General features: G+C 38.0%; 1 protein-coding gene across 1 annotated transcript in view; it reads right to left on the minus strand.

Moving 5' to 3' along the window:
* Positions 1 to 457: 457 nt before the first annotated feature.
* sema4ba (sema domain, immunoglobulin domain (Ig), transmembrane domain (TM) and short cytoplasmic domain, (semaphorin) 4Ba) overlaps positions 458 to 24,236 on the minus strand; it is a 94,157-nt gene continuing 70,378 nt past the window's right edge. Inside the window, exons 3-15 of the mRNA XM_007906942.2 lie at positions 22,882 to 23,042; positions 21,991 to 22,053; positions 21,799 to 21,897; positions 21,584 to 21,695; positions 20,319 to 20,432; positions 18,387 to 18,544; positions 12,200 to 12,381; positions 9,720 to 9,870; positions 9,154 to 9,361; positions 7,768 to 7,883; positions 6,900 to 7,057; positions 6,385 to 6,479; positions 458 to 5,677 (exon numbers count right to left, since the gene is read on the minus strand). Of these exons, the coding sequence (XP_007905133.2) occupies positions 4,890 to 5,677; positions 6,385 to 6,479; positions 6,900 to 7,057; positions 7,768 to 7,883; positions 9,154 to 9,361; positions 9,720 to 9,870; positions 12,200 to 12,381; positions 18,387 to 18,544; positions 20,319 to 20,432; positions 21,584 to 21,695; positions 21,799 to 21,897; positions 21,991 to 22,053; positions 22,882 to 23,042 (2,405 nt within the window). The 3' untranslated portion in view covers positions 458 to 4,889. The remainder of the gene's footprint in view (positions 5,678 to 6,384; positions 6,480 to 6,899; positions 7,058 to 7,767; positions 7,884 to 9,153; positions 9,362 to 9,719; positions 9,871 to 12,199; positions 12,382 to 18,386; positions 18,545 to 20,318; positions 20,433 to 21,583; positions 21,696 to 21,798; positions 21,898 to 21,990; positions 22,054 to 22,881; positions 23,043 to 24,236) is intronic.

Below are 24,236 nucleotides of genomic sequence, written 5' to 3' on the forward strand. Positions count from 1 at the left end.
ATCTGTAAGATTTGGCAGTCTTTGGTGATTTGGGTTTCAAATCGGTACAGTCTGTTCAAACGTAGACTGATTTCTAATCGGATTCCTCAATAAGGAAATCCATGAGTGGGGACACCTTTCTGGCATTCCCAAGTCTGTCCCCCATGTTACGGCAACTCACAATTCTGCTTTGGAAATAGATTTCAAAGAAGCAGAGAGTTGGAGCTGAGTCCTTTGTTTCCTACGAAATTCAGTTAGAAATCATCACCTGCAATATTAAATCCACCCCCCCCCCCCAATGTGGGTACAGAGCATCCTAATCCCCATTTTTAAAAGACAAAATTACCCCCAACATTTGCTAAATGCACAATATGAAGGTCATTTTAGATGGCCTCAAAGCTCATACATTAAATGGATACTTAAAGTTACACATCAATTTCACGCTTCAATACCAACTACGAGACTCCCAACTCTTTGCTTTCTAAACTTTTTATCCTGTACAATCAGTTCAAACCAGTAGCTTTCTAAGCAAATTTGTCACAGCTGAAGTAAATGTACCTTACATAAATTCTTCAAGTGTATACTTTGGAAAATGTCAAACGAGTATACACATTATAAGAATGCTATGTATCAGCATTTGGTGTTCCATTAGATTTTAGCATCAACTTTACAGAACTGATTTTGCTTTTGACACCACTCTCTCCTCCCCCCAACAGCTCACATTTTTCTTTTTAGAAACATAACAAACACATTCCACCACTATTAGCCACACTGAGCATCAATACTGACATTTTGAAATACACACCACTTAAGAGACTCTACAAATATAAAAAGTACAGTTGGGTTTCTGAATGCAAATTGGAAAACCTGACAAAATATGTACTATGTTTAGGTCACTGGTTTAAAATAATTAGATTACAACAGTATAAATGGATACAAAGAGTTTTCCCAATGAGCTATCAGCATTTTTCTACAGGTCTTTGTTCACCCTCTAGAAATACTTAAGACTGCCAAACCTGGGTATAACATAGTGAAAAATGCACAGTATTACCAAACATTGAAGACAGTTGAACCATTTCTGAAGTGACTAACAGATATTGATTCCAGAACAATTCAGTACAACTATGGGCAGAGTTCCATTTTGTAATAAGATGCTTAACAGTCTAAGATTTCTACTCATATAAAGGAAAATCTCTTCTTTATCATGGGTTACAGCAAAAGGGATATAGCCATTGCAAACATGTACAAGACGTGCAAAAACAAACCTATGAAATTAAATGGTAATGCACAGTGATGAGAGCACACCAAAATATTTTTTACATAGTGCATAGGAATTTAGAAAATAACTTTTAGCAGTCAGAAATTTGTGATTTCTACAGTTATACCACTGGGTTAAGATTAGTATTATATTATAGGAGAATTATAACATAAATATTAGTGTATGTTCTTAAGCAAAACTTTATTCTAATGACTAATAAAATCCTAGTGAGGTTTTGCATTTATCTAAAAAGGTATTTAGTCAAGTTATTATCATATTTATTGTAAGAGGCAGTACTGTAAGACATTACATGCAGATGGTTTGATCCAAGATAAAGCCTTTTAATAAAATCAAAGAATAATGTCAAGTAGGCTTAGTGCTAGTACAAAGGTGATATCATTGCTTTGAATCTATATGACTGTTTCAATTTTGAAATTGAATACTTAGCCTCCAGATACAAGAGTAGCACACTTGGTACTGATAACCTGCAGAGTCCCTTTGCATGAACCCACCCAATTTAGCAGAAAGAAACAGGAGGTGCTGACTAGTCAAGAGAGGGAGGAGAGATGTTGAATGCACTGCCTTACTCAGTCTCCACGCCAATAAACTTCACTTGGAGTTGATGAGTTATTCAAATCATCTTCCTAGCTCACACTGATTATGTACGAGACGACCAAATGCATTTTAAATGTAATTCAGCAAAGGGCATTTATTTGCTGCATTGGAATGTAGGATTTTAAAAAGAAATAAACCACACATTTCCCACAAATATTACTAAATGATGCTCCACTCAGCTGGAAGCTCAGAGCCTCTTTGACACAATGCATGGACAATGGGACCTCTCATTACAAGAGCATGTCATCAAAGTGACCTAAATGGACTGAGACATGAAGAAGTACCACCTTCTGGTGTCCTACATGATTGAGAGCGCATGTTTGCTCACTGATATGGTGGCTTTAAAAAAAAATGCCTTAATAGTGTTTAATAGTAGAAAACAGAAAAGAACTATGAACTCAACTTGGTAAATTATCAAAAAATTAAGTACAGAAGCCTAGAGATTCACATCTATACTATAGCTCACTGGTTCTCAGGGTATTAATTCCCTTTCGTACAACTAATTCACAGTATCCCAATATATTTCTGCTACATGTTGTTACCTAAAATACAAGTTGGACACTAAAACTGCTGTAGATATAGTCAGTGCTCAGTAGTTTACTTACCATGGTGTGTATACATGTTACAACAAGATATTGCTACAATATGACTGACAGGTTGAATTCGTTTTCTTGAGTGATATTTTCCTACCTTTTGCCAATGCTGTTTTAAATCACATGATTTATCTGTACTTACAAACATTTTATACTAACAATGAAGAATAGCAAACACTTGCAACAATTGTTGCTTTACTCTGTTCTTAAAAGGAAATGGGATGAAATCAGGGTGATGTTTTGTAATGTACTAAAAGGCATTAAATTGCCAGTCTTCTCCAAAGAAGGTTGGGTGCCCATCCTAGTTAGGGACATTGTTAAGATGCTGTCAACCTCTGCTTCTCACCAACACTATACATGATGTCTCATTGTCATCCAGACTAGGGAGGTATTCAACACTTTATCATCTCTCTGGGACGTGATGCCCTCATTCTGCTATCTCAATCTGGAAATAATGTGCTCCAAAAAGTCCCATCTATCTCAGTCAGTACTTCAATTCAGATATTGGTCATGTATCTTGTCACACATCAGTAGGTTTAACCAAAAGGCTACTGCTCCCAAAAGATGACTAACCTCATGCTGGTGGTGCATATTTCTGATAACTGAAACGTTTATTAAGTCTTGAAAACTCTTTACTGGATTTTCCTTAATGCCAGGTTAAATCTTTGGAACCTTTCCTACATAAGCTCCAATTTGAACAAATTACTTTCACTAACATAAGCACTAATTGCAACAACTACTGGGTCAACCTGGAAATGTTAAAGCAAGGCTAATTTTCTCATTATTATCCACTTTTCACCAACTCAAAATAGGAGCGAGGATCTCAGGTCTGTCTCCATATCCATCTTTAATAATCCTTTTTAGCATATAATAAAAAAAAGCAACAGCAAGATGCAGACACATCATCTTATCTGTCTTCCCCACTGTACCAGTTTTTTTATATAACTACAAATTCACAAGAGAGGTTTAGATGGAAAATGCCTTTTATGCCTAATTGATCTCCTTCCAGAATATCTGTTCATCCAATTCCAGGACCAAGCTATTTTTAAATGAGTGTCTTAAAGCCAGTGTCTTGGCTTTGACCACCCATTCTGAGAACCTGGTCTAGCCTTTAATTAAAGAAACATATTCCGTGTCTGTCCTAAATGTCCAATTCACAACCCTGAACCTGTGTTCTTTTCTATTGCCTTTTGAGTATCTGAAAGCATTATTCCAGGTTTACTTTCACTATCCTGTTAAGCATCTTATATTCCTCTATAGCATACATGTATACTAGGACCAAAATGGATTCCAACATGGACCTTGTGGTACCCTACTTAATACTTCATCCATTTCAATTACATCAAATGTCTGCCTCTATCCCTTAAGCCACCTACTAATCCGCATCCATGTCTACTTTACTTTTGATACCCACTGGCAGTAACGCAAAGAAACCGTTCATGTGGTGCTTAATCAAAGGGCTTTTAGACATCTAGGTGTACCATGTCATGCGATTTCCACTATAGGAATAGTTGGTTCAACCAAAGTACACTGAGGCACTACACCACTACCTCTATTTTCATCTAACTCACCTCGAGTTCCTTCCCTTTAGCCTGTTACAAATCTATGTACACATCTTCTACTTGATACCCACTGAAGCAAAGGCTCATCGTATTAGCAGTTTTTTTTGTTTCCAATAATAAAACATTCACATTTTGTATGAGAAACGTGTCGATTTACATGTGGACATTTAACCCATTGAAAACTGGAGTCAAATTTCTGCTGCCAAATTAACAATGTGATACCATCAATTTTCCTTTTTAGTTTGTTTGCAGAATAATCATTTGAAGTTCTGAACACATCTACAATTCTAATTTATAATACACAACTCGGAGATTTATACACAATCATTGCATAAATCTAATATGAAGGATGTCCACATTTTGAAAGCTGAAAATTTTCAGTAAATGTGCGGTAAGTATACACTAGTGGGATACAAGGTTTGAGCAGTCACTGCTGTATGCAAGGTTTGGTACATTTCAGAGTTATCGTGTCCACCTATGAAAATGAACCCTTATAACATTATATAAAATGTGTGCTCCTGTGCATTTGGCACACAAAATTATTTTATTTCCATCCACTAAGATTTCCTATCACTCCCTCCCTGAATAAAAGGAGAGTCTTGTACTGTAAGCCCAAAATTGCAAACAAATTGGGAATAGTATGTCATCCAATATATCATGCATTTCCATGCTGTTCAGCTGATGGTTACAGATACACACATTTACTAAAACTGAATGTCACACCGATAACCATCCATGCATGTGATTTACATACTGAAAAGATATCCAAGTGGCACAGTACAACAATTGTAGTTTTTAAGCTACCAGCCTTAGTCTTTCCAATTTCATATGGTTGGTCCCTTACAAAGGCCACAGTGGTATAGTTGTAGCTCACTTTGTGTTTCACACGACAGCATCCTTGATTTCAGAACCAATTCTCACTCTAGGTTGTGGGCAACGTGGGGAAATCTCCACATACAAGTTTTTTTGATTCAGCTGACTATTTGGTGATTCTGGATACTCAGAGTCCTTGCCACTGGTGGCATTTTCCAGCACTGGTGTACTGCAGATGTGGTTGTCATTTAAACTCTGGTAACCTTTGTGGTGGTCAGGAGTTGGTACCTGAATCGGATTTCCGTTCAAAGGAAGACTTTCTTGTATCTCAATCTTTCTTTGTTTCTTTTGTTGGATGTTCGAGCATTCTCCATCTTTTATCAGTGACTTCATTCTGTCTCTGTTCCAATACAGGAAAATGAGACATAAAACAGCAAGAGTCAGCGCAAACACTACACTCACCGTTACAAACTCAGTCCAGTAATTCTTCCCATTGGTGTGCTGAGCATATCGGCTTTCACTACTGAGTGGGTTTATAACTATCCCTTTCTCTGGATTTCCGTAGCTTTCTACAGGGATGGATTTTCTTGATGCTGTTGTGGCTTCCAAAGACCAGTCCGCTCTCACACAATAGTTTGCAACCAGCAGCTGAAAGCCTTCCTCTAAGGCCCAGCATTCATATACTCCAAGTGTCTCTGCTGTAGTGATAATCTCGCCGTCAGTAAGAATCGTGTACATAGAATCTGCTACTGCTCCATTATGCATCCACTTTCTTGTTGCAAAGTTTGATCTTACGTGACAGGGTAGCAATTTGAAACTATTAAGTGGCACAGTGACAGTCTCACATGGGACAGAACCTGTTTATGGAAAAGAGATTCATGAATAGAAGAATTGCATACTTCAATACAACATTTTTGAATTAGAAAATTATCTTAACCCTCTGCCGTAGGTCCAGTTTGAAGACAGAAAGTTTAGACGTACATAAAGGAGTCAAACATATACTGAGAACAAATGAAGAACATAGAATTAAATGTTAAGAGAAGTAGAAATGATTGAATTTCCAGTAAGCAGAGTTAAGTAAGTTAAGAGTTTACCAAGCACCTCTATATTAAATACACTTTTTCTATGTATAGAATAATAGTTTCTCATCTGATTTAAGTAGCTATGTGCACTTGGATTGGCAGAGAGTGTTTTCTTGCACTTTACCAGCTTTCAGAAAACGTGGTAATTGGCTTACAATATTGCAACTTAAGGCATTCACAAACTATCACAATGGTAACGCGTCCACTGGCAGGTATGGCAACTTCGAGGAAGCATCAGTATCAACAAGTACCCTATGCACACATGCAGGTTCTGTACTGAAATCGAGAGTATGCTGTGTATCAGAATGCATGTTCCAACACAATACCTGAAGTGAGGGGAAGGAGTTTTTCTTTTCATTTAAAATAATTGAATTATACTTTAGTTCTGGAGGATGACTTTCTCTAACCAGCTAACCAAGGGAACTAAAATGTGCAGCTAATTTCTAAAATCAGTTTCATTTGAAAGTTCCATAAGTACTCACGCTGTGGCCTGAAAGCCCTCGGTCTCACTGCTGAATCATTAGGGTTCCAACACTGCTGTTGAGCTTTGCCCGTCTCAATGTCTTGTTTCCATTGACTGCAATCAGAACATGGAAAAAAAAAGTTGAAGAAACAGACTTTGTGGTAAGCAAAAGAAGGAAAGTACAAGGTAGACTTCTTGTCTCGTCTTTAACATTAAAGGCCTGAAATTCTGTCTAGTATCAGGCTGCAAGACCATTTTGCCTTAAAATTTAAGATCACACAGAAGTGCAGAAAACTCTTCAAGTCACAGTTGGAAGTCAGTTCTTTTACAGAACTGTGGAAAATTGGCTTCAAAATTATGTGAAACACTCCTGATCTACAGCCATATAATAACCATTTTGAGAAATGTGATGACTTTCTAATGCATCCAATAGTCATCGAACATTTCTCAGAGTCTGAAAATAGTAACATCTTGAATTCCAACATGACTTATTTGTTGCAAGTTTCCAAATAGTTTCCTTCTAAAGCCACTTACGAATTGAACTGTAATCCTCGGATACTTCTGCACATCATCCCATCCCAGGCACAGTAAGGATCCCTGGCCAAGACACACTCGCCACAAATCTGGTAAATGCTGCAATTGGAAGTAGGCAGCTGAACGACGCCCAAGTAAGAAGATGCATACAACATGCCCTGTGTACATTGGAGACATAAAACAGAACTTGAACACAACTCAAAACACTGGGTTAAGCGAAACCTACTTTAAAAATTATCATTTGAAAAATATTGTAGAATTAATTGAGAATTATCCACTGTAATCTCTGTGATTGGCATTTAACTAAGGATTACAAATGGGATTTCCAATCATATAATGTGCAGTTTCTGTATAAAAGGGTAAGGCTGGTACAGTGACACTTTAGGATGCACCAAGCCAGTAAAACAAAATCGGTTTAGAGTTGCAAAGGGCAATTTCAGGGCACATACCAGGAAGCTTTCTTTACCCAGAGGGTAGTTAATGAGTGGAACAAGTTGTCAGGACGGACACTCATTTAAAAAGCAGCTTCATTCTGTGATGGGAGGTCAGTAGGTGGATATTCTGAAGGGATGAGATCAGATGGGCCAAAGCACTTCTTCAACCAAACCGATCTTGTGAACACTAGAGTATCTTTCAACCATTCTTTTCTCCTCATTAACTACATAGACACACATTCTGGACGGACAAAAATATTGACCTTTGTTAATGTCACTGAGATGGATCAAAAATGAGAAAAATAATGACTTATTTGGTATTATTTGCTACCAATTCTTTGACGAAAATCCAGTAATTATTGCTATGTGGGATTAGATTCTAATGGCAACAAACAGAGTCTCCTGGCGGGAATAACTCTTCATGAACTTTGTACCTGTTTTGAATCCAGTATCAGGTTCTGTACGGGTTGTGGTGCAGCAAACAAAGCAATTTCCTCAATGATGTGCATTTTATTGTTCACATTTACTGCTTTGTGCAATACCCCGGTTTCTGTCAGAAAAAAAATACAATATGTAAGAAATAATACTTTGAATTGCAAAAGGCAAGAAACATCAAGCATTTCATCTTAAATACAAGTAAAATATAGTCTTATTCAGATAAGTTGTTTTATTCCTTTATGGACCTACTGCCATCCACTCTGTAACACTATTATAGATGGTATTTTCATATTCAGAGTGAAATTTAATATACATTTATTGCTTTATGTGGCAAACCAACATTGACATTTTATCAAATTATCTCCTTAAACCTTTTATCATCAATAAGGATTGTAAAAGGTATTAAGAATAGCCTCTATATTTTTCTGAACAAACACATTATCCTCGACAGGGAGAATTTAGTTTCCTTTTGGTTATTTGAAATTCTACCCCAAATAGTTATTATTAATATATTTATTTTAGGAATGTACATTTCGCCAAATTCTTTACTGAATTTCACATAAAGTTACATAGTGCAATTGGAGTGTCTTTCTACAAAACATTAGCCCATTCAGTTTTGTTTTTATTTTGATTCTAGTGACATTTTTAAGCCCATTAGCCCATTCAGTTTTGTTTTTATTTTGATTCTGGTGACATTTTTATTTCTAATATGTTTACAAAATAGCAGAAAGGTCCATAATCCCTGGCAGTAGATCATTATCAGACAAGAACAGCATTAGTGTCAAATTGAAATATTAGTGCAAGTATTGTGGATGGGAACACAGAATATCATTGGGGAGTAAGGCTCTGCTTTTTGGGCTAAATTTCAGCAAACATGACCTATGCTCAAGCAAGTATTAAACCTTTCAGAATGAGGCCAAAGGGAGAACTAAGAAAATAGCTAATTATCTCCTTGTCTGAAATCTGTAGGATGATCCCAGTCAATTAATGATCACAGGTATTGTAGATCTACAGACAATGATGTTCTGCTAAATGCAAAAGATGTGTGCAATACATCCGAAATCTGATCTTGCATATGTATTGTATTAAAAGCACTGAAGAAAATATGATTGTCATTTGAATAAAACCCAAAACAATTATTGTAGCTTTGGTCTGCTGGTTGGCAATTATAATCTCTGTTATTAACACGGGAGAGAAAATGGTAAATTGCTCCACAGATATACTCATATTTCAATGCATTCAATTTCTATGCACGTGGCTTATTCTTCATTAAAATTGTAGGAGTTTTGTATGAATTAGCATGAAATACTTATTTCCTGGCAGGACCCATAAAGTGACTGATGGAGCCTGAAGTGTTTTAATTAGATAGCTGTGGAACGTACCTGTGGCCAGAAACATGACGTTGTAGTGACTGTGAATGGCTTCAACTTTGTCCACAACAATCTGTGTGTATTTAATATGTTTTTTGATCAACAAGGGCTGACTCCTTATTTCATCCATCAGAAAGTGGTCTTTGGCGAAATTCAGCACTTTATCCGGCATTTGGAATGAAGAGGTTATGTTCATGGCTCTTGCAGCATTTGTAATGCACTGTTGGACATGATGGAAGAAAAGTTTTCTGCATTATTAAAATGTTTGATCCAAGTCTGAGTCATTTTTCATAACTTTAAAAATGCTCAACCTTCAAAGGCTGATAGCTTCATCGCCCACCACCAAAACATGCCAACCTTATTTCATGAAAGTGTGACAAATCTGTTCTACCATGTTTTCATCATCACCTCCATTTTACAAGGCAGAATACAGCACAGTACAATGGGAACGTTTGCAAATATCTGAAACATTACAGTTTTAATATGTAAAAGCCATTCATTTTAGGATATTCGCATTAAAATGTGTTGCTCAATGGTCAATATGATCAAGGTTAATCTTTAATGTCAGTGATACTTACAGTGCCTGGTCTTGGCTCTGGGACAATGTGATTGTAGGGATACCACTGCTGTGTCTCGCGATTCACTTCCATGTACCTTCCACTGAAGGCTCTTGTGACATCTGCCATAGAGAATGAACAGACAGCAGATGTGGCTGCACCACCTTTGTACCTGTAAACAAAATCAACGCAATGGACACAATCAAGACACAATACCCTTTTGTTCAACTGTAGAATTTCAAAATAGCCTACAATGCAATGAACTCCCTCCCATAGTCCCTCCGACTCGCTCCCTGACCTTCCCTCTTTCAAGGTAAACATACCTCTTTGACAGCTCTTTCGGTCACCTTTCCTCTTTCCCCCTCGATTCCCCCCCAAAGCTTAGCTGCCTCTACAGCATTCTAAATAACCTTTGGGTCATCTTCCCATCGAGAAAGAATCTATGTATATGTCAATTTTATTGTACCCTCGTCTCACATTCAAGACAATGTGGGTCATCAACCTTTGCAGTCCAAGGTAGAATTGATACACTGATACTGTTTTTATTTAACATTGTGTCTAGTCCTACCCCAGGGAGATCAGCATTAAAAACATAGGCAGTGAAAATTGTGATGCCTGCAATCCATTGTCGCCAGACACAATGAACACGTTACACATTACAATCTTCACCCCATATGGAAACAAATGCTAGTTTGGCAAACTCTTTCCCCCTCCCCCTTAATAAATAGGACATATTTAAATCTGATGTTTCCTAACAAGAGCCTATCTGTCTAACAGCTAAATATTTCAGCATATGATATTGTTATAAATGGGTGACAAGCATCCAGCTGTGACCTTGTGAAATAGAAAACAGTAAACTCCCACTGTTCATCTGAGCCTCCATTGCTAATGTTGTGAGTTTGATGAATCTCCAATGGAGCCAATTCTCCAAGTCATTTTAATCAGCCATACTTTTTGGAAGCCTGTCCTTTCTACAAAGTCGGGAAAACAAATTTAAGGATTATCCACAGTTCTCTCTGAAAACAACAATGGTCTTGCAGAGTTCAATCATTTTCAAGTCACTAGGTTTCAATGGAAGAATGGAAAAATAGCCTGGTTTACTGTATTAAAAACAATTATAATTTATTTATAACATACCACATTTTGTTACTAAATATTTAAATAAAAAGAACTGTGTATAAACTCTGTGGATGTGATCACAAGGAGCCAACGGTAACTGCTTTTTAATGAAAAACAGGCAAGCAGAGCTTTATTGGATCAGAAGATAATTTACAGGCATTTTATTCATGCTGTTGCAATTTCAGTGCTGATGCAATGTGCACTTTACACGTAACATTCCTATTGAATAGTAATCTTTGCATTCGATGTAGTGCCTTATCACATTGTTGTGAAGTCTCAAAGTGCTTCACAGAATATTCCGTAAAGTGAATTAACTGAATATTTTGTGGGCGAATATTATGTATATGTTATCTGCTGCTACTGAGTGTAGGTTGATGCTGCTGAATGAGCACTCGGTTTTACAGAAGGCTGCACTGATATAACCCTAAGCAACAAGAGATCCAAAGCTAAAGATCTGGTTCTTGAAAAGCAATGCATAATCCTGCCCCATCGGTTCTTGTTTATCCACCTCATCTTTTTCAATTTGTTGCAGAGTGCAGCACACTCATGTGGTGTTCCTTTACAGAACCTCTCCAATATCCCAGCAAGAACTAGGAGCTAGCACGGACATAATAAGTTAAATGTCTGCCTTCTGTGCATAAACATTCAATGATTCTATGCTAACATAATCCCCAAAGCTTCTATCAGTGTTTTACATGTTCCTGATGCACAAAGGAACCAATATGGCCCCAAATGATTATGATTAAACATTAAATTAGATTAGTGCAGCAGTTAGCGGTAATAGTGCTACAGCTGGAAAAGAGAGACAATTTGTTGCATGTCACATTAATACACGAGTCATTCTGGAAACATCTCAGGAAGTGTTTACTCTTCAAATCATTTTAAATATTTCAGAAATCTCTGGCCTAAATAATAACCTCAGGCTAAGTATTAATTATTAACAGCTGTTTAATGCAATACTAAAAAAAGAACATCCAAAATAACAAAATCTCCAAAGTTAACTGCTTCATGTAGAGTCAAATAAACTGTTATGTAGCCCCTCACTACAACTATCTCTAATATCTCTGACTCCTCCTATGGTTGTACTTGTTATTCTGGCTTCTTTATTGTTAGAAAAAAAAGACAGTAAATCTCACACAAGTCATATCGGTTGGGACCATATATTTAATATGACTTATGCAAAGTATGAGTTGTGTCAAACTTGCATAGAATGGGTGACAAACACCCTTGAATGGGACTTGGGCAGATGTACGACTTAGGCGATTATACGATTTATATAGATCAGACTTCTGTGAGTTTTACTATATCACTTAATCACAAACAAAACGTTTTTAAAAAAGTCCCTAGGTTTCAGATAAAAGAAAAAAATTATATTTACATACCATTGTGAACTAAATACTCCATAAAAGGTTGTATTTTTCCAATGTTCTTTCCCAGGAGTAAGGACGAACATGTCCTGTATGATGTTAAATGGGAACCCATCGTCGGGAAGTGAACAGGAGAGCTGGGATTTCAGGAAAGTGGTCCACCTTTTCTGTAGCACACGCTCCCCACCTAAATCACCCTGTGGGTAAAAGTGGTACACTTAAGCCACAAGAATGAAATGCAGATTAATATAAAATAACCATAAGAAAATATCAAGCCAAAATCCTTGTGGGTTACCACAATCAAAAGGTCATCTACAATATGAAACCTTGGCTTCAACCCTCCTTCCTTTTTGTGGCAACTATAAATAGGAACATAGAATGGACAACAGACTTGATCAATCTGGTCAACCAGAATGCTCTTTCTACACAAACAATAATAGATAAGTATAATAGGATGCAAGAGAGGCTATTAAAGTGAATATATAAGTGGGCTACAGACATAAACCAGCCACATTTCTAGAGATTTTAGTGATCAAGGGATTATATTGAGAAGGCGGGAAGATCAATCAAAAAGGGACTGTCTTGTTGAGTCTCATGGCTTTTTTTTTTGTTCCTAACAAAGCTTAAGCAATGTACAACAAGTTTTCCCCAGCCACATACACAAAGCTTGTTTTTCTTCACCTTGCTGTAATGCATGTTCAGAACTGCCTGGGAATGCTGGGAATATGAACAGTGGAGCAGCAACATAGCTGGATGACAAACAACCCAATGTGCTACCTTCCTACCACTATATTTTGTGTTCTTTGAAACTCTTCCCCCCTATAGTTTCTTGTCTATTTAGGTTTAAAGGCAAAACAATGAGAATAAAGGTTCTTGCTGCATGCTTCCTGACAATTGGCAAAGAAATCAAGGCAGCACTGGCAAGGGCGTTAGTAATTTGAAGATGACTAATTCCCTATGATTATCACATCAAACCAAAATAATAATGTCTCATTTTTAAAAGTGAACTTATAGCAGGCCTATTATCTTGTTCAACGGTGTCACTTAACCTGACAGTGGCTATCAACACATATGGCATTGGAATGACAGGAGCTGAACAGCTGATCTCTCCAATGAGGGCCTTGTAAATGCATCTTTCTCTTATTCTATGGGTTTCACATTGAGTGATATAATCAAGGGAAAGTATGCACTACAAGTCATTTTGTTGATGACAGAAATATAAATTATCAAAGGCTACACTGATCACAAGTAAAAGCTGACAGAAGATTGATTTAACCAAACCTTAACCTCTCGATGTGGAATTTCACAGAAATGCTACACATTTGGCCTCATATTTATTAATTTCAGGGATTTTAAATGGTTATGTTAGATTGTATCTTAATAAACAGCTACATAAGGATTGCCAAACACAACATGGATCACTTCTTTGATGAATACCAATTCTTTTTGCTACAACAAAAAGAAAAGCCCATTTATAACGACCCACTGGGATTGACTACAATACACGCAATCACTGCAGGCTTCAGTTCTCAATACAGGATCAATATTGCTTTCTAATCCACTAATTAAATTCCTTAAATCAGGACTGGCTTACCTGACTAATGTATACAGGATCAGTTTGTACCAATTATATATATAGGGCTGAAATAGTACAATAACATACCGGTAACCTGGCTCAACTAGCATGCTCTGGTAATTTATGTTCAGAGGAAAGAAATTGATTAAAAGACAAACAGCCAGCATTTTGTATTTTTAACAGTTCTGTTTTGCTTTCATCTTGGGATTCTATTCCGATCTATTTTAATAATAATCCTTGCATTTGACTGTCGACCAGCCCATCCTCATACACCGCCTCTCCTCCTTACTCAATCTTCGCGGACCTGCCCTTGCCTGGTTCAATTCCTATTTCTCATCATCTCCACTTTATTGTCTCTAACGGTTTCTCCTCCAGCCCCCGTACTGACACGTCTGGTGTCCCCCAGGACTCTGTCCTTGGCCCTCTTCTTTAATATCTACACGCTCCCTTTTGGTGACATCATCCTCACACATGGGGTCAACTTCCATATGTATGCGGATGACACCCAACTCTGCCTCCACCCTCAACTCCAGGACCACTGCTGTCCTGACAGACTGCCTGTCAGACATCAAGTCCTGGATGAGGGCAAACTTCCTACAGTTGAATGTGAACAAGACTGAAGTCCTCCTGATTGGCTCACGCCAGCGCCTCTGCACCTCAGGCTCTAGTAGTATCAACCTCCATGGTTGTACACTACAACTCAACAAGCCAGTCAGGATCCTTGGTGTCTTGTACGACCTTCAACTGTCTTTTCTTCTCCACATCCAAGCCATGGCCCGCTCTGCCTTCCCTCACCTCCGTAACATCGCCCGACTCCGCCACTACCTCACCCCTCAGGCCGCTGAAACTCTTGTTCATGCCTTCATCACCTCCAAGCACCTCCCTGCTTGTTGGCCTTCCCAACTCCTCCCTCCACAGGCTGCAGATAATCCAGAACTATCTCTGTAACCCCCTACCAACCCGCCCGCTCCCTCCGCTCAGCCGGCTCCGGCCTGCTCCACATCCACCGATCCACCCGCCCCATCATTGGCGGGAGAGCCTTCGACCACTCTGCTCCCAACCTCTGGAACTCCATCCCCCAATCACTCCGCCTCGCCCCTCCTTAGCCTCCTTCAAGTCCTGCTTCAAAACCCTCCTCTTCAACCATGCCATTGGTCACCCCCCGTCCCCTCCCCTCCCTTCTCCCCCCTGACCCCAGCTCAGGTCTGAAATGCTGTACACTGCCCAGCGTCTTGGGACGTCCTCCTGACTTGAAAGGTGCTATACAAATATAATCTTGTTGTTGCTATCCTCAAAGTGCTTCACAGAATATACTGTTAAGTAAATTGACTGTATATTTTGTGGGTGAACTGCGGCAGTCAATTACTCACAGCAGTGTCCCACAAACAGTCGTGGATTGAGTGACAAAATTATTCTTTTTTTGCTTTCATCTTTCACCCCACTTGGGATTCCCATTTTATTTTGGTAAAAGGAAAACGTTGGGAAAGATGAAAGTTCTATTTCAGCTTGTCCACGACTTTGCCTGAATAACGGTGAAGAAACCAATTCAAGGCCACTCAGTAATTTGAACATGTCGAATTCCCCATGATTATCACATCAAACCACAATAAAAGGTGAGCTTGATAACGGGCCTATTACCTCATTCAGCACTGTCACTTAAACTGACAGTGCCCATCATGACAAATGGCAGACCTTCCATTGCAATGACAGGCAATGTGTAGTTGCCTTTGTAACTTCTTTTGGCTACTTCATGGGGGGCCATAATTGAAGGGGCAGTAAAAATCTACTGTCAATCAGAAATCACAATTTGAGTTAGATGAAAGTAAACGGACAAACCATATTTAACACAAGGGTACCATGGAGATTTTGCACGTCATAGTCTTTTAAAATCTTAAATCCAATAAACTTTAGGAATGAACCGAATGTTTGTGATCAACTAATGAGTAGCGAGGGCACAATCTTAGTGTTGGTTGTTGGAAGTAATTGGTCATTCGTGGCAAAGAATGACCAGAAATGTAGTAATGTGGCCATTTGGTTGTACCAAATACGAAATACAGTCATTACACTTTACAATATATTGTATGAGCGCTTTGAGATGTCTCAACGACATGATAAGGTGCTATATCAAATGCAAGGATTATTATTATTTCTTCTAACTCTTCCCAAGTTGTCCATGGATTGCAAAGTTTAGAACGTGTTGGAACAGCCCCATAATTATCGCACCTTTGAACCAAAACAACCAGGAGTTTTGATCTCTGATGAAACTCCATTCTCCATTCCAACATGATTTTTTTCTCTTTTGGTTTATTTATTTCTATTGATGAAGATGGCATTGCAATGATGGATGTCTAAAGTAATGGCACCGTAAATACGAGCGCTTTTAGGGGGTCGAGAATTACCACTTCTCTAATTTGAAGACCTGCTCAGGTCAAATGGCATTCACAGTGTTAAATAGCAGCTCAGTCTCATTCTGGAGGTGACCCCTGAGCAATGTTCTCCTTTAAAACTACTTTAATGAAAGGCATAATCCCCAAGAATATAATACTAGAAAAGGCTGTCGAATAAACTCTTCGAAGTCTGGATTATTTGGAAAATTATATAAGTTTTACTTGTTAATAGTGTTAGCCTGAAACATATTTGAATAAATATTATTGTAAGCCTTTTGGAACAATTGAATTATTGGTAATACATACATTAATTCCATTCAGCTTGTCACGGGATGTTAAAGCAGAAAACTTCAAAAATGCATTTAGTGAATTTAAAACTTGGAGCCATTAAGACACCTGAGAACAGTGAAATAGAGTGGAGGGTGGTGCCTTAGTTTATAACAACATGGTCTGTGATCTGCTTTGGGTTAGGAAGGCTGTTCAGTGTTGAAAAGCAATGTCTGAGAAGGTCTGTAGAGGCATACAAGATTCTAAATAAGATTGGAAAAGTCAACCCAGAACAGTACTCTCAGATAACACCAAAGCAGCAGAACGAAACGGCACAGGTTCAGATTTGTAAAGGGGAATTCCTGGACAGACACAAGTAAGTATGTCTTTACACAGAGAGTAATAATGACTGGTTACTTGAAGAGTGGTTAACATCAGGCCATTGGACTCATCTAAAAAACTGATATAATTGATGGGTGGTATTCTGGAAGGATGAGATCAAATGAGCAGAAGAGCATTCTTCATCTGATTCTCTCTCGTGATCATGCGATCAATTATGGGAAAGCATTCAACATGATTCTTGTTACAGACTGAAACCTGCCCCTAGATTATACAATGTACAGTAATGATTCTTCTTTTCTGGTTTAGAATAAATCATTTTCTGAACCTTTTACATGAGAAAATTCCTACTGTTTTCCTGCGTCAGCTACATGAACAACCTGGCTTTCTAAATTGCCAGCTTTGAAAGTTGAAGTAATTGAGTTTCTTTTATATCAGAAAGCTTTTGATGTTCGCAAAATAAAACTGAAAAAAAAACAAACACAGCTAAGAGCACTACTGATACAAACACCCAAGCCCTTTGAACATAACATTGGACTTGTAAAGCACCTGAAGTCTACACAGGTAACTCCCTCCAGACAACAACCCTTACATAATTTCCAATTGTTTTAAACTGAAATGAATCACAGTGAGATCAAAATACATTTTCAATAACCAGTGAAGGTGAGTCAATAAAGGATCAAGCCAGCCAATAGATCTTAAAAGAATGAATCAGCAGCCTCTCCCAATTCCCTTCATGATTCACACTATCCATTACTTCAGCTGAAGCTACCAAAGTGGTAGAAGTTATAAAGTTCTGGTGTCAAATCCAGTTTACCAAAGTAGGATGAAAGTAGGGTGCAGTAAATCAACAAGAGTTCACAAGACCACAAGCACAAAAAGGGATTTAGATAAAGAAAGCGAATAAATAAATATAGATGCAACCTATCCGGGTACAACCCGGTGCTATGCTGCAAACATTTCCAGTGAGTGCTATCTAATAGATCACACATTAAAGGGTGATGACAACTAAACATCACCACCACTTATAGAGCCACAGGCGTTTCTAAGACCTGGTGCAGGGCGTTTGAAGACTTTGCTTAATTACCCCACTTTGTTCCAGCAGACATACTCAACATCATTATCTGAAAAACGCATTCACTGCCTCAGGTAACATGTCTTCACTCTTTATCAGTAGTTTCCCACAACCATAATTCTATATATGGCGGTGCTACTTTCCAAAGATTAGAATTCACTTCTGTCACAGCACAAATCACATGGTTATCAATAACTATCAGGAAAGCAGAAGTCTTGATTTTATTCTCACTTGGCTAGATTTTTTGTGTGGGTCTCCTAATATGAGTCATTCAATAAGATAACCTACCTACACTAGCTTCTTCCATCAACCTCAGTTCTTAAATGGAAGAGGAGTGTTGGAACTATTGTACAGTATCTATTATGCTAACGCCGTACACTTTAGCAGACTGACAATCCAGCTATAATTCAAGTCCACTATAAACAGACAAATTGTACCTGGTGATAATTAGATAACTTAAGTCTAATGCTTTCCTGTTGCCTATTTCTTGATGCAAACTTGTCCAGCTGCCTTGACCAATGGCTAGGACATAAATTCTGTGTTAAAACGTGAATTTACCTTGCAGATTCGTGCTATCCGCGATACAATTGTATTCTCAAAAAAGTCAAATTCTTTGCCAGTTTCACTGAAGAAGAAATATATTTTGCCATCATCTCCAATAGGATTGTTCTCTGGTAAATTTTCTGGTATATATGCTGAACCAACGAAAGATGGATCTGCCAAAAAAATTAAGAAGGTATGAACAGTTTGGTAAAGTTCAGCTCCCCTGAAATTAAAATTCTAGACAAATTCTTGCATGCAATATGTAGATTAAGAATTACATACTGTTAAAAATTAACTAGCTTCATTTGAGTGGAATTAATATTTTTAATGTCCCCACGATTGACTGTGTTCTTCCAACAAGTGTGGCATAGCAATTGCACCTTCATATCGAGCACTAGGACAATGACAATGATTTGTGGCTGTAGCTAATGAGGGTCTTTATTCACCCTTGGGAATAACTTTCAATATAAAGTACTCCTCCAACCGTATGATTCGTAAACATTCTGCAACAATCTTTTCCTTTGTAGAGTATATCCCCATTTGTGATTGCTGTTTCCACTACCCCATGGAAAACCTTCTCACCCCATTTACAGTCTGCTAGTGTGGATTGTAAACATGCGAGGGACCATTTCTGTAATCAAATGTTGAATTGTGCATTTAAACCTGGATTGGATATTGATCTGAAGTTAGAAAATTAGTAAAAGAAAAACTGATATTGGCTAAAAGTTTACACTAAGAGAATAATTGATGTAGGTTCTGCTGGTCAATGGTGATACATTAGTGATCTTTGCTGAAATGGATACTGTAAAACATCTACAATGAAGTTTGTGATGCCATCAAACATTAAGTATCTTATTTATTGTATGTGTAAACACACAAAAACATACAAACTATAAACAATGGCAACTGTAGCAATAAAACAGGAAATAAAGCCATGGCACTAAAAATGATTAATACTGGTGTCCGTGGTCATGTCTGTGCAGTAAAACCCACTGATAAAAGACCAGCTGTAAATAATGGTGAATTTGGGTCATTGAACTAGTGCTATTAAGATCCTATAAGTATGTGTGTCCAGACTAAATCCAGTACCTTTGTTAGGACAGCAAAAAATGCTTGACGGCATCGCCCACAACATTGTAAATATTTTATATTTACCTTGATGGTAAATGCAATATTTTGTAATACCATTCGTGACTAAGAGTGATTTGTGGAGCGGTTAGACATGTTTACAGTGTAACAATCGCTTAAGAAAAACATGCCAAACTGTACACTGCATGGAGGAAGAATAGCCAGTCCATTCTCTACAAACACGTTTTTACATTAGCTTGAGGAGTCTGATATCAAGGCTGCTGAACAAAGTGATACTGCTATACTTATATAAATGGCTGAGAATCTTCTTTTTATTTTTATGTCAGGGGGCTTTCAAAGTTATTTCTAAATACATTTATTCACATTCACGTATGAGGTTTGACGCAAGTGTTGTTCAACATATGAGCCTGATCCTGTTGTCACCCAATGTCGTGCACAAACAAATGCACAAAGGCTTTCCATATCACTGTATGAACTTCATGGCCATGGATATTTATGAACTACCAGAGGGGCCCTATATGAATGTCACATGTGGAAGCACGTTGGCATAATTGCACCTAAACTTATTCCCACCCGATGTATCAATTTACTAAACCAGTACACTGCTCTGCACACCCACACATGAATCTCACTTCCTCTTTCTCTGTGTTTATGTCCAATCTAATCCACACCTGATTGGACTTATTCAAGCTGTACCACGCAGAGGACGCTAGCAGTCAAACACAAGGATGTAATCTCATGAAAGCGTTTCCAATGAAATAATATCCCATCAGTCTTGCTTGACTGATCGCTCCATCAGTAATTTCAAAAAAAACTTTATCACTACAAATCTTTTATATTTTGTTGCCAGTTACTCACCTTGGAGCCAGTTCAGAGAATTCTCGGTTTTCAATGGTGGTTTATTACCACTTCTTGAAATAATTGGCTCGTTGCCTTGAAAATTGCTGACAGTTCCTGCATACAGCTCTCCATCTGATGGCAATGAAGACAAGCAAATCTTAGTTCTGTCTATTTGTATGTTATCAGCACAGGATAAATAAACTTTACATAGTTGCAAAATATGCAAATCAATTCCATTTCTAATCCTCCATATACAAAGTAAACCAAAACTGTGCTAGCATTGAGAAACAGTAACGTGTTTAATGTGAATCCAATCCAAAATGAATTCATATATAGATTCACAAATATCCTCTGAAGTGGAGGATAAAGGCAATCTCTCATAAATGTATGTAGAATATACAGCACAGAAACAGGTCATTCATCCTAACTAGTCCATGCTGGTGTTTATACTTCAATCCTTTCTCTCCACTTGCTCCCATACCTTTCTATTCCCTTCATCCCTCATTGGTATATCAAGGTGGTATTGGTACTTGTAAAGGGGGTAAAGCATCAACCAAAGTATTTTTGTCATGGTACTTATACTTTTATCCAACAAACAAATACTTCACATTGTCGTAAACATATTTTAAATAATGTGGCACCTGTCTATGTAAATGTCAGAGAAAAAGGGAAATGTTTTGGCTCCCATCGATTCTGTGGAAAAACCTCTGACTGAACCGCAAAACTGGGAAGGTCAAAAATTCAATCCTTACTTAATGCTGAGGTAGACAATCTTAGATGGTTAGGGTGTGGTGCCACAACATTGGCCCTCACTGTCCTCAGGGTTTAGAGCGCAAACACTCCTTTTCCTCCCACCCTCAAATTGGCCAGTAAGTATGACTACTCCTGGAGGTTCATGTGACCACTTTCGCTCCTCTACCCTTCCCCAATTGAAGAGCCTGTTACAGCTCACACACAAAGAATGGTCATTCAGATGAGATACAAGGATCAGGCTGCTCCTGCAATAGTACCCCTTCAGTACTGCCTTCAGTAATGCAAATTGATAAAGGGTAAAAAGCAGGAAGCAAAACAAATATAGTACAAAATGACTGCAAAATAATGTGAAGAGAACATTGAATGAAAACCAGAGGACAAATGGCCGAACATTCTGGGACAGGACAATCCTGACAGTTAAGAATGGCCTCTCTTTATTACTGGGGAATATGTGCTTCTTTAATCTGATCATCTGTAACTCGTGCAATGTCTGAAAACAATATTCAATAGCAAGGACTTAAATTACGCACCAACAATAACTGCAGTTGACTTATAGGTCGGGTCAAAGGGGCATCGACCTTTTCCATCTTCAGTTAAAATATTACCATTAGCGTCTTTGACTAGAGAGAAGTTTGCAACATGCTGCGTGAAAGAGAGGAACAGATTACATTTAAAGTCACATGACTAGGTTTAATGATAATATTGTTTCTGTAAAATCTATAAAGACATTGATATGAGCACTTACGATATAGGAACAATTAGGGCTGAAAGCATTTGTTCCACAAACAAAAATGTGAGTGCTGTTTAGTTGAAGGAGGATCTTGATGTAATTGAAGCAGTCACTCTGCAGGCAGGCAAATATCAAACCAATTATTAGAAGTTACCAGAGTTGGATTTAAGTAACCTTCAAGTTTGTTTTCAAAGTGAGGGCCTTTACCTGCAAATTCTTTCCCTTAAAATTGCATTCCCTCCTCTTCTGCTCTGGAGATTCCCAAATCACCTGTTAAATATAGACAGAAATATTACAGTATGAAGTCTGTGGATCATTGAAGTTGCTGACATTAATCTTTGAAATAAGAATTTGACAGTTTTGATTGTCATGCGTTATGGGAAAGATTCAGTAAGTATTCGATAAACACATATGCCCAATCTTATTGCTTATACCTTCCCCCAAAACAAACCTGGAGCAGCTTTAGAGCTGGAAAATACACATAGCTCAGCCTCTCCAATGGAACATCATCTTACAACTCGGGTAACAAAATACCATTTGGGGAGTATGAGTCGAGGAAAGGTGTCCTGTGAATTTCATACATTTCAAAATGTATGAACAACAAATCTATCTGATGATAAGTTTTCTGAGATCTCTGCTGGGCCAGTGATTGGGAAAAAAAACATAAAATTAACCTTGACATCCTCTGGTCTCCTGTTGGCTAAGCAATTAAGCATCACTGGAACCAGAAGTGGCTGTTATATCAGTCACCTTCCTAGATGGAGGGACGGTGAGTAGCAGTCAACATGTATCAGAGGGTGTCAGAGGAAATTGAGCCTCGGAGGAAATTGGGTGAAGGAGTGTGACAGAATACTGTCCCTGCTATACTGCAGCCTTTGTCTCGAGTCCACCACAGATCCTGACAGCTGATCAGTGTCTCTTAAGTGACATGAGTTTTAACAGGCTCATTCCAGTCCCCAAAGGATTTGATAGCATTAATTGGCACTTCAAAAAGTAAATTGAAAAGAGAAGAGTTACAAGAAGAGGAAAGTGATAAAATATTATGGGAATTGCCCTAGCTTTGTGCCACTGCACTGTCAAATTAAGATCGGCATATACCTCATTTTTGAATCTGTTGGGAGCAATATCTGAAACATTCAAGGCGAAAATGGCATCTCTTGCACCGACGTACAACGTTTCTCCATCAGAGCCTCTCAGCAGTGTGGTGTAATTCACGACCCCGTCCCTGTAGAAATACTTGACAGGTCTGTCTGCACTGTCTGAAAGAAGAAACCGACAGGTCAGGATAGGAGAAATGACAAGCTGTCCTTAGAAAGAGACGTACACATTGACTCTTTTTTTGTTCTTCGGCATGACAGAACCTTTCAGTTTTATTTGGTGAAATGATTTCCGATTCATATGCTACATATTCAAATGCAAGCAATACTTTTATGTTCAAGTTTCTTTTTTTAAAAAAATCCCATTACGTTTGGGAGAAAAATACTCCCTTAGCAAATACCTATTTTCCATAAATTTGTTCTTTTTTTAGATACTTAACGGGCAAATTGAATTAGAAAGTACGAAACTTGAATCCCCAACACTTCGGGGCAAAACAAAGAACAATAAAGAGCAAACTGATTAGTTTTCAATTCCTTTTCACTGCACAGATAAAATTTTGAATGTGTTCACTTTTCCACACATGAGCCTGACAGATTCAATCATGCAGCTTTCAGAACCTATCAGAAATATGAATATGATATTTCAGTGATGTACCATTGCAATACACATTTGCTGGGTATTATTTGGCAGGGTATTATTTGTCGCTTCTAAGCCAACTCAACCCTAGATAAGCCAAATACAGCCTGCTGAAAGGTTAGAGTAGGAGCCAGATGAACCTGCTGTGGGTAAAAGCTTGCAATCACAATTCTGTTTTCTTTTGTTCATTTGCAGTGGCTGGGAATGACAACGTGATGATGTCCACATATCATGGGTCTCCTCGGTGGTGACCTTGTTGACTACAAACTTGACAGTTAACAATGCTCCTTTAATGCATAATATCACAAGGTACACAATGACTCATTTTTCCTCAAACATTAGCCTGCGTGCAGGATTGAAAACCACCATTCATTAACAATCAACTTAGCAATATGATATTCTGTGAATATCCTGTTGAGAAGTAACAAGAAGCAAACAAGCAGGCTTGCCTTTTACATCCCAAAACATTAGAGCAACAGATGCACACTAGGGTGAAGTTATTAAATAAATACTAATTTATCAATTCTGTAATTATTCATGAAACAATAATAACTTGCAATTTATATGGCAATATCTAGGAGTGCTTAGCAGTAGCGAAGTTAGACACCAAGCTGGAAGGAAGTGTATGGGGGGAAAAGATGACCAAAGGCACGGTCGAAGAGGTAGATTTTAAGGTGGTTTAAACTGTACTTCATTCTAAGCACATTATTGTGATGTGA

This window comes from Callorhinchus milii, unplaced genomic scaffold (genome assembly GCF_018977255.1).
Source record: "Callorhinchus milii isolate IMCB2004 unplaced genomic scaffold, IMCB_Cmil_1.0 Scaffold26, whole genome shotgun sequence".
NCBI classification, from domain to species: Eukaryota; Metazoa; Chordata; class Chondrichthyes; order Chimaeriformes; family Callorhinchidae; genus Callorhinchus; species Callorhinchus milii.